The following is a 10836-nucleotide window of genomic DNA, read 5'->3' as shown; positions in this document are numbered from 1 at the left end:
AGGAAGGGTTGCCACCATACTTTGTTTTGGAAAAAATGAGGACGCAATGAATTCACACAAGAATAAAGGCAAGGAATGGCCAGGGGCCCCTCCCTGAGGAGATCCCTACTCCTTTGCATGCTACAGATCTTGTCCTCTCATTGGCGGAGTCGCCAAACCCAACCTCCCCCTGGTACACAAGGCCCTGCAAACCCTTTCCACAATTGTTTGGAGGCCTCCCTAGTGTAAAGTGTGAGCTTTGTCCTAGAGTACTAGAGTATGAGTCAAGGAGAGGAAAGGTGGATTTATCCCACATGCAGCGGTGCAAGATTGTAGAGCTACTTAAATCTCATTTTGTGAATGAATAAACCAAGTCTATTTTGCATTACATCTCTCTTGTTTATAGTGATCTTGTGATGGCTTAGGAACAACTCAAGATGTTTCTCTTTCATCCACCCTAGCTAGCACAATACCATTCCCATCATGTGGTATCAGAGCTATGTTGTAGTAGCTAGGATTGTTGTTATGCATTTGTCTATTAGTGATTAGCATCTCCATTATAATAATTAGTATTTCTTAATCCCTCTAATCATTGCTTGATTACCAAGCGTTGGGCATGTTCTTGGATTAAGTCCTTCGGCCACTACCCTTCTTGATAATTGACGTTGATTAGTGAATTAGTGTATATACATAATTACATTATCACTTTCTAATTTTTCATTTTGAGTGATTGTATTCAAGCCCTCATCTTGCATCAATAAAATCTCCTCATTTGAGCAAAATTGTCACTTGCAATTATGATGTGTGCATAGCCTGTCCGGAGAGCTCTCATTTGAGTATAAGCATGCCGAATTTGGGATAGGTCTCAAGGATTAATGCCCCAAATTGAGTCTTGCTTAATCGAGCTTACTCTGTGGGATTTCTGTTGCAAAACTTCAATTTGTGTGTGTGTGTGTGTGTGTGTGTGTGTGTGTGTGTGTGTGTGTGTGTGTGTGTGTGCATTCAATGCCCATTTTGTGTTTGAGCTCCAACTAGCTCCAAGGTTGGCTCCCACTTTGGTGGGAACCTATGCAAGCCAAAGTCAAAGCCTAAAAGGACGCTCACACACACGCAGTCGCCCACGGTAGATCTCAACTTGGTGAAAAACTAAAGTGAAATCCATTTTTGGGTCCGATCGGACTGTCACCGACTGTCACTTGTCAAGCTGCCATCCGGTGGCTTCCCAAAGCGCCTACGAGCGGCTACTCGCTATTGACCGGCCAACTTCCTGCGAACGGCGCCCAATTGACCATCGCTTAGCTTCCCCATTCCGCTAGAGGATGTGAGGTCCACGCTTCACCCAATTTTTTCAAAGCGCCAGTTCTGCCCTTAATGGGACCCTCTTCACGCGGACGCCCAAAGACTTGAAGAGTCTTGCCCTCTTAAGAGCACCTTCCCATGGGTTGCTGCTTCAAAACTCGTACCAACCTCCTAAGAAGGTACTCCCACCTACAGCACTGCATACAAGCTAACCTCGAAAGATCAAAAGGTTCAAAAGCTTCAAAGAGGGCTTCAAGTAGCATTCAAAGAAAGCCTTCATTTCTAGCATTTAAATAATTTCAAAACGCCCTCATCATCAAAAGAGATTGAGCTTTCAAATGTGAAGAGGGGCTGCACCAAGGGTGAAGAGGAGCTTCGCAAAATGAATTTTCTCTCTCTCTCTCTCTCTCTCTCTCTCTCTCTCTCTCTCTAAAATTTCAAAATCTTGCAGCCAAGCACAATTACTTGCAAATAAATTTTTCAATCATCTCCTAAGGGATATTTGTAATCGTGTAAAGAGGTAGACACTGGCTAGGCTCTCTAGTAAGCAATGGAAGAGAAGGGGCTTAGGAAATTTAATGGGGAGGGCTTTCATACTTAGAAAACCAAATTGAAAGGCCCCTTAATGAAAAAACAATTGTGGGGAATAGTCAAGCCAACGATCACTGATCCGACATCTACTGATGGTGCACACATACTAACTCGAGCTATGAGTGCTCAAAATCAAGCCAAGGATGAGAAGGCATAAGGAATCATAATCACTGCACTACATGACAATTATGTACACTTTACTGATGATTGTGAAACCTCATGAGCTGCATAGCAAGCACTAGAAAAAAACTTTGGAGCTAAGAAAAAGAAGACCAAAGTGAGCTTAAAGAAGGATCTATGCAAATTAAAAATGAAACATAACGAAGATGTTGCAAGCTTGGTCAATCACCTTAAAAGCATGACCACACAACTAGCTTACGTAAACAGTGCAATACTAGAGGAGCACAAGATTGCAGTTCTTCTAGTAGACTTACCACCTAGCTTTGCCAGATATTGACCATCATTGAGGAGAAGGATCCAACACCAGATTTCCAAGATGTAATTAACTCTTTAATGTCAGAGGAGAAGAAGCAAGGGATGAATGCTACTTTAGAGGGAGGAGCTTTTGTAGTTAGCTCTAGGAACAAAACTTGTTTCAAGTGTGGCAAAGAAGAGCCCATAGCAAAGGACTGTCTAGCATCAAAGACTTGCAACATTTGTGGGAAGAAGGGTCAGCTTCCTTCCAAGTGTTTCAAAAGGGACAGAGGAAGCATCGGCAAAAATCCAAGGCCCAAAGGCTATTTGGCAGAAGAAGACGAAGATGAAGATGAAGAAGAAAAAGGCAATAGCCTTCTAGTCTACAAGGACATTCCTCTATTTTTTTGTTTTTGCCTTTCCCCTTCAGCTTTATTTGTTTGTAGATAGCTTGGACTAGCTTGGTCTCATTTTTATACATTTGTTTGAAGGGAGGTGTTGAGTATCTCTTGGATTAAAGATAGTTTGTCTCCTGGATTGGAGATGTTCTTTTTTGCTTTTGGATTGGAGTGCGCCAGAGATGTCAATTTCTTCAATTTCTTCCTAGTCCAAACCTCAAGGGGAGGATTGTAAGGTGTGAGCTTTGTCCTAGAGTACTAGAGTATGAGTCAAGGACAGGAAATGTGGATTTATCCCACATGCAGTGGTGCAAGGTTGTAGAGCTACTTAAAGCTCATTTCATGAATGAATAAACCAAGTCTATTTTGCATTACATCTCTCTTGTTTATAGTGAGCTTGTGATGGCTTAGCAACAACTCAAGATTGTGTTTATGAGTCCAAGTTAATTGATCTTGGAACCTAATTCGCTTGAGTGATAATCTAGCCAACACACACTCACTTGTGTGCATGATGTTTCTCTTTCATCCACCTAGCTAGCACAATCCCATTCCCATCACCTGACGCATGCAGGACAGAGCAGAGAACAGAGAACTTCACACGAGGGCTCATCGCATTATGAGTGCACTGTCCTCTTATATTCTTCACCAACTATGTCCTAGCATACAAAAATTGAGTTGTAATTCTAATATTTTATCATTTGAAGGGCTCAACGAAAATATCATCTTCCATAGTTATGGGTAACTCTTCTGAGTGCATGTCTTTTGAAAGAATAGGTACCCCTTCAAATCCTAATATTGCCATCTACCTTGCTTAAGGCATTTTGTATGAAGGTCCAAAATTCTAGAGTCTGTCATTGAAAGAGCGTGCTTCAAAAATTTCTCTTTTATAGGAAAGGGGTATCAAATAGGGTATCTTCCAATGGAAGGGAAGTTCATCTATATGCCCATCTAATTTAGAAAACATGGACATGCTATAGTTTTGAGAATGGGAAAGTATACATAAACTAAGCATCTCTTCTAGTCTTCACTCATATCTAAGACTCTAGCCAAGAATTTCTTGACCTAACTAAAGGTTTGTAGCTATAAATTTACTAATATTATTCACGAAACACACTACCCTCTTATATTCTTCACTAACTATGTCCTAGCTTACAAAAATTGACTTGAAATTTTTGTGATATCTCACCACTTGAAAGGGAAAATGAAAATATGCCCTTTCATAGGGAAGGGTACTACTTTTGAGAGCCTGTCTTTTGAAAGAATAGGCAGCCCTTCAAATCCTAACAATGGCTCTCACCTTGCAAAATGTGCTAAGAGATTCATCTTCAATGAAATCACACCTCAAGAAAGATCACAAGGGCAACTTATTTATGCTGCATATTTGTCGTGTTTATGTATGGAACATGTACATTAATGATCATCCTTAGAATGCGGTACAAAAAGCATAACACCTCTCAATAATATTATTAAAGAAAAGTAACTGGTTTTCATATATGAATTGAGATCTTTTGTTTACCCAACAAGGCTTTGAATATGTTTAGTCCCTCTCTTGCAATTTAGTCCCTCTCTTATGGTGTCGAGCAATTTGCTAGACTAGTTCAATAATGTCTAATTCATACAAAACATTTCTCTCCTTCGTTGACTATTATATCTGCACCGGTGAAGTTACTCATTTAAAGTTCTCTATATCATGTGCATTCAAGAAATCATTGATAATACCCCAATAACACCATATACATACTATATTAACAATGTGAACTTATTCTCCATCCCCCTTTATGTATGCATACTAGTATACATTTTTTAGAATCAATAGTTATCTCCAATTAACTCACGTGATATGATACATGTTTTGAAAAGTGACCACCTCATGTATCTAATATAATAAAGCAGCGATGACTGATGACCGGAGGATTTGCCCCTAATTAACTCGCCTTACTCTCTACTTTTTAATAGATAAACAATTCAATACAACTAAGACTTAAAATAAATATAAGCCTAATGTTTCTTTGCACAATTTCTCCTTTCATAAAGCATGTAAGCAATCAAATGTGTTTGGAGGTCATAATTAGAAATATCATTGAAATAGTTGATATTGCTTATTGCTTACAAGTTCCACCAAAGTGGTTCTATAGATAGACCGGGTATGCTCTTCATACCTCACTTAAGCGGCCATTAATTCGGAGGACAATTGTGGGCAATAGTCAGATTATTCAAGACCATGACCATGTCTATTCTGATTGCATTTGCAAGCTTATTCAAATTAATATGAAAAAAATGAATAAAATGCAAAGCTTATGTTTGAAAACTCCCCTTGTTGAAGTTCTTGTTTTAATTTCCCTCTTTGGAAATCTCTTGTAATCTTGTCTCAAAGAATCTCCTAGAAGATGGAGCAAGTCTCTCCGGAAGAGAGCATGGAATACATAAACAAATGAAAATTATGAACAAGCGTTTCTATAAGCAAGACAACCCTTTCTTGCTTTTAATGTTAGATCTTTTTTATAATAAAAGAATCTTGTTTTGTAGATGCCAAAGAAAAACATCTTATTTGAGGAGGGGCCTTTTTGATTGATGTTCAGGGTCTTTCATGGGAGATGCACTGCAAGATAGTCTCTCAAGAATGCCTATGGCTTCTGTCATGGATGGCCTTTGCGCAGGCTCGTCATCGATGCAAAGAATGGCAAGATTGAAAGCTTGAACTTGATGATCAAGCGATGGACAACTTTCCACAACAAAAGGATTTAGCGATTGTAGGCCTCGTTCCTCCTTTTGTAAACCTAGCACCCAAGTCACCAAATGTGGCTTTACCTCAAGCTCTTCCTCTTGGTTTGAAACAGGGCTCTTTTCCTCCTCAAGTGAGACACAATTCTCCTCCTCTGGGTGTGGAGTAGAGCTCCTTTCCTCATGGGGTGAGATAGGGTCCTTTTCCTCATTGTTTGCAATAGGGCTCTTCTCCTTTTCCTCATTGTTTGCAATAGGGCTCTTCTCCTTTTCCTCATTGTTTGCAATAGAGCTCTTGTCCTCCTCATCATGTGAAGTCCGCCGACTATTGTCTTCCTCATGAGATACAGGGGTCTTCCCAGTGAGTAGCTCTAAAAGCAAGATCCCAAAGCTATAGACATCAACCTTCTCTGTATACCGCCTCACGGAATATGAAACAGATGTGAACTCAGGAGGTGTATAGCCGGGTGTCTCCACTACTGTCTTAGAGACGAGGGCGATGAGGCCATAGTCGGCAACAAGTGGGTTCAAATCATCATCTAGGAAGACATTGGAGGATTTCAAGTCCATATGAAGGATTTTGGAGGTACAGGCTCTGTGCAAATGGGCAAGGGCATGGGCAACACCAAGGGCAATGTTGATTCTCTTGGACCAATCCAAAAGGGTGGGAGATTTGTGAAGAACATCATACAAGGTGCCCTTAGGCATGAAATCATAGAAAATGGCCTTCTCAATGGGGTTAGAGTAGTAGCCTCTTATAGCCAAAAGCGTGCTGACGCGGCTTGCTGACTCATGCAATTGTGCCACCTCCCTCTCAAAAGTTGATTGGGTAATTGGGTTGTTGAACACTTTTACTGCCAGGTGTCTGCCATTTGGCAAATCTGACCTGTACACGGTGGCAAACCTTCCCTTGCCAAGAACATGGGCTGTGTCAAAGTAGCCTGCATTGGAGACTATTTCTTCATAGTTGTGTGGGAAGCCTTCCATATATATCTCCAACTTGGCCTTTCTCATGCTGTCTGCTACATCCAAGCTAAAGCTATTTCTTGCTCTCTCCAGAGGCCTCTCCATTATAGCCTCTTCTTGCCTTATCTTGCAACAGCAGAATACCAAAAACACAAAGATCAGCACTAGCCCAAAAGCCCCCACCACCACTATTATGGTCACCTTCCCATCCTTGCTCAGCTCTGATTCCTTCTTGTTGTCTGACTTCTCGTGCTTCATTCGCTCCGGCGGCCTTTCCTTGGGCAGCCTATTGCATTCTGCGCCCATCAATGGATCCCCACATAGAAGCTCATTCCCTATATACGATGTGTAGTTGAAGTTGGCTAACACCCCATTCATGGGTATCTCTCCTGCCAGATTATTGAAAGACACATTGAATGACTTCAACATCGTCAGGTTACCGAGCGATGCTGGGACACTGCCTTCGAGGTCGTTTGCGCAGAGGTCAAGTACCTGTAGCGAGGACATGCTTCCAAACTCTGGAGGAATGGTTCCGCTGAAGGAGTTGTGGGAGAGGTTCATTGCTGTGACATTATGAAGGCTGCCAAGCTCTGGAGGCAAGGGCCCTTGTAGTTGATTATCTCCCAACACAAGCTCTTTCAGCAGAGTGAGAGATCCAATGGAGGAGGGGATGGAGCCTGTGAAGAGATTAGCACCCAAATCAAGATGGACTAACCTTTGTAAATTTCCGATTTGGAGAGGGATGACTCCATTGAACTTGTTGGAGCCAGCATAGAGAGCAGTAAGCTTGGTGAGGTTGGTGATGGAGGAGAGGATTGGTCCTGTGAAGGCATTGGATTGAAGAGAGAGGTACTTGAGTCCGCCAAGGTTGGCTATGGTGGGGGGCACCTTTCCAGAGAGGTTATTAGTATCCAAAAGCAGGAACTGCAGAGAGGAGGAGAGAAAGAGAGCACTGGGAATGCTACCATTGAAGAAGTTACGGGCAAGGTAGAGGGAAGTGAGAGAATGAAGGGAGCCCAATTCAGGTGGGATGAGCCCAGTGAGGTTATTGTGGGAGAGGTTGAGAGTAGAGAGAGAGGAGAGGTTGGCGATGGCAGGGGAGAGGGTGCCAGAGAGGGAGAGGCCATTGAGGGAGAGAGAGGTGACAGAGGAGGTAGTGCATGTGACCCCCCACCAAGAGCATAGGTTAGCACCATTGGAGGCGCTCCAGGTTGCAAGGCGGCCGGTAGGATCTTCCCAGGCAGCTCTCAGAGCAAGCAGGGCAGCCTGCTGGGCGGCGACAGAGGGTGTTCCCGCGGAGGGTGGTGGCAATGGAGCAGGTGCGCCGATGGGTGCTGCTGCAGGCGGCGTTGTTTCATTAGCGGGTGAGCCCACGGGCTGGGCTTCCAGGAGCGGAGTGCAGCCAAGGAGGTAGCAGAGGAGGAGGAGGAGCAGGTGAGGGAGGGGCATGGCAGCACACAGGAATTTGCCACAGTGGGCATATGCCTATGGTGCTACTGGTTGCAAACCTTTGGGGTTTCACCTACATTTCCAATTTCGTGTCAAATTGGGGCTATTAGATTATTGGCTATTTGTCTCCCTCCAACCCGTCTCGAGTCGCTTTTCTTGCTGCCCATCTCTCACTATTCTAAAGAACAGTCAACTCCTCTCTCTCTCTCTCTCTCTCTCTCTCTCTCTCTGTGTCTGTGGGTGAGAGCTTCCTACAGGTAGCTGTGCGTGCCTTGTTGATGAAGGGTTTCGAAACCCCTGAGGACCATGTATATTATGGCCACCTCGCACATGCCCCAACGTGCTCAATGTTTTGGCCCAGACTACGGTTTTGCAAACGTCAACCTTAATCAGCTGAAAGCAAGGCTTTCTTTTCTCTCTCTCTCTCTCTCTCTCTCTCTCTCATATTCATGTGGGCTCTCTCCTTGATCCATGCCTTTGCGCTTGAGAATGCTTAGCCTAGTTGGCTTCTCACTTGTTTAGCAATTGTGCATGATTCATACCGAATCCATTTCAATACCTCGAGGTTAGCTTTCTTGAGGATGGAACGTCCCTTCCTTCCCTCCTCCTCTCTCTCTCTCTCTCACTCACACACACACATCTTGGAGGTTCGTGCTATATTAAGGGCATGGTCACGCGAAGCTTATCAGTTATTGATAACTATGCCAACTATGCCAAGACAAAGTATTAAATGAATAACTAAGCCTCTTGCATGGTCATGCAAGGCTTTAGTTATTCATTCATCCTCCCAACTATGCCTTGAACTTCACAACTATGAAAAAATCGGCATTGTTACAAAGGGTAGACTTAGTAACTCATTTTTTGCTCCTTTTTGCGTGTGACCAAAAATGAGGCTTAGTTATTTGTTCAAATAACTGATAACTAAGCCTCACGTGACCATTGCCTAACCCATTCAGTGTGCAATCTCTCTCTCTCTCTCTCTCTCTCTCTCTCTCCATCCACAAGAAGATTTAGAAATTTTCTCATGTAGAAAAATGGAGTCTTTCTCAGTGTTTTTCATACAATGCATAACATCATAAGCTTCTACTCGAGAGGCATCGCATACCTAGCTAGGAACGATTAGGGGCAGGGGATCGCCGGCCCCCCCACCGGGCCGGCGGTCCCTGCCCCCAAACGTACCTAGCTAGCTCATGATGTCAAGGTAAGACACAATGTGGGAATATTGTGAGAATTTGTCCAAAACTTCTTGTGCTCTCTCTCTCTCTCTCTCTCTCTCTCTCTCACACACACACACACACACACAACGTTGAAGTGCAAGAATTGATATCGTGTTTCTTTTGGAATGCAATTCTAATGCCACTAGCATTGCTTGAAGCTAAACATGTGGCTGCCCCCCAACCACTTGGACTAGCCTACCCAAAGGCATACATGAAGCTTCCAAAACGACTAGTACTAGCTCAATTATTAGCAAATGACTAAATTAATTCTCGTCCTTTGCTTCTTAATATGCATGGGGTCTCTTACCGTACCAAAAAAAATATGATGTTGATACCTTGAAACTTAGGAGCTTCTAGTCTCTACAAGTAAACTTCTTTGATATCTTTTAATTTAGAAGCATAAAACCAAACTTTGTGAATAAATTAATGATGTGGGTTTTTTTTAATTAAATTAAATGATGTGGGTTTTTTTAAAGGACATAATTTTTACGAAGGACACTTGGAGGTATTGGGAGGGAATATAGAAAAATAAATAAATAGGTGTAGTGCTTCCCTTGCAACAACAATGTGCACAAAGTTAAATACATTTATAGGAAAACCAAAGTCTCACGTAAGGACTAGATATGTTGGTGCTTATGGCCTCACCACTAAGTAACACCCATATTTAAGAGCGGGAGGCAATGGGATTAAAGGCGGAGAAGCTCACGTACGAAAATCGAAATGATCGTAGTCATAAAAATCAAATAAAAAATTAAACTTGGACAGTTTGGGTAATGCATGTTAACTTACAATATAATGTTGTAAAAACGATTGTGGATTCACAATGCATGCGTGGGTGAAGTGGTTAGCCAATGTGACCTTAAGCTCGGACAACAAGGTGGCGGGTTCAAATCTTCCCACTGTGCCTCGTTTTTTTCGTTGGCCAAGTTTAATACGCATCGCTTTTTTGGCAGCGCACCTCGTTTTTTCGCTGGCCAGGTTTAGTGTGCCTCGTGATCCTGCCCCTCAACCCCGACCGTCAATTTCATTACTGTTGTCACCATTCTTTCAGTCAGTCTCCATAGATGGGTTGGATAGGGAGTGGGAGTGCTAAGTGGGAGGTTGGGGGTTAGAGACATGACGCGACGCGACGATGGGGAGCCTAAATTTTTTGTCATCATGGAGATGGGATCAACAACGGATTAAATCTCCGTTGATGATCCCTCGACTTTGTCCCATAGCCTTTATATAAAAGAGCGGAGGGGGGGGACTATGTCATGTTCTATTACTCATAATTAATGTTGCTCAGAGATGCTCAATATCAGGATCTTGAACGAAGGTCACTAAGGCTACTAAGGCTTCACTCTCACAAGGATCTTGGAGGTGCTACAGGGTTTCAAGACCCTCAAATCATTGTGCACTTATGTGCCCTTGTGGAAGACGTAGCGGTTGTCGAGCTAAATACAACCGCTACGTCTTCCACAAGGGCACATAAGTGCACAATGATTTCAGGGTCTTGAAACCCTTCAAGACCCTGTAGCACCTCCAAGATCCTTGTGAGAGTGAAGCCTTAGTAGCCTTAGTGACCTTAGTTCATTGTTTAAATAGTTTTTGTATACTTATCTATCACATATTTAAACAATGAACTACGTGTCTCACAATCTCATAATTAACAGATAGACTGTATTGAGCCATGCATGCACATAATTTTCTTGCAAGGGTACATCCAACAACCCTGCATCGAAAATTAATCTTTTACTATTCAAGCATGACAATATTGACACGAGTTCTGAATTTAACTTAGTATATTCTATGTATTAAGC

The 10836-nt window shown here is 42.7% G+C and overlaps 1 protein-coding gene across 1 annotated transcript; it reads right to left on the bottom strand.

Annotated features, from left to right (window-relative positions):
• Positions 1-4976: 4976 nt before the first annotated feature.
• Positions 4977-8204, bottom strand: LOC147461630 (uncharacterized). The gene has a single exon (XM_086509119.1). The coding sequence runs from the start codon at positions 7815-7817 to the stop codon at positions 5226-5228; it is 2592 nt and encodes an 863-aa protein (XP_086365245.1). The 5' UTR covers positions 7818-8204; the 3' UTR covers positions 4977-5225.
• Positions 8205-10836: the final 2632 nt, after the last annotated feature.

Source organism: Adiantum capillus-veneris, chromosome 3, assembly GCF_014529385.1.
Source record: "Adiantum capillus-veneris isolate H3 chromosome 3, ASM1452938v2, whole genome shotgun sequence".
Lineage (NCBI taxonomy): Eukaryota > Viridiplantae > Streptophyta > Polypodiopsida > Polypodiales > Pteridaceae > Adiantum > Adiantum capillus-veneris.
This window is presented reverse-complemented; position numbering and strand designations above follow the sequence as displayed.

Bases quoted from the DNA above. Each gene is read 5' to 3' on its own strand.
- LOC147461630 (XM_086509119.1), bottom strand. From the start codon at position 7,817: ATGCCCCTCCCTCACCTGCTCCTCCTCCTCCTCTGCTACCTCCTTGGC.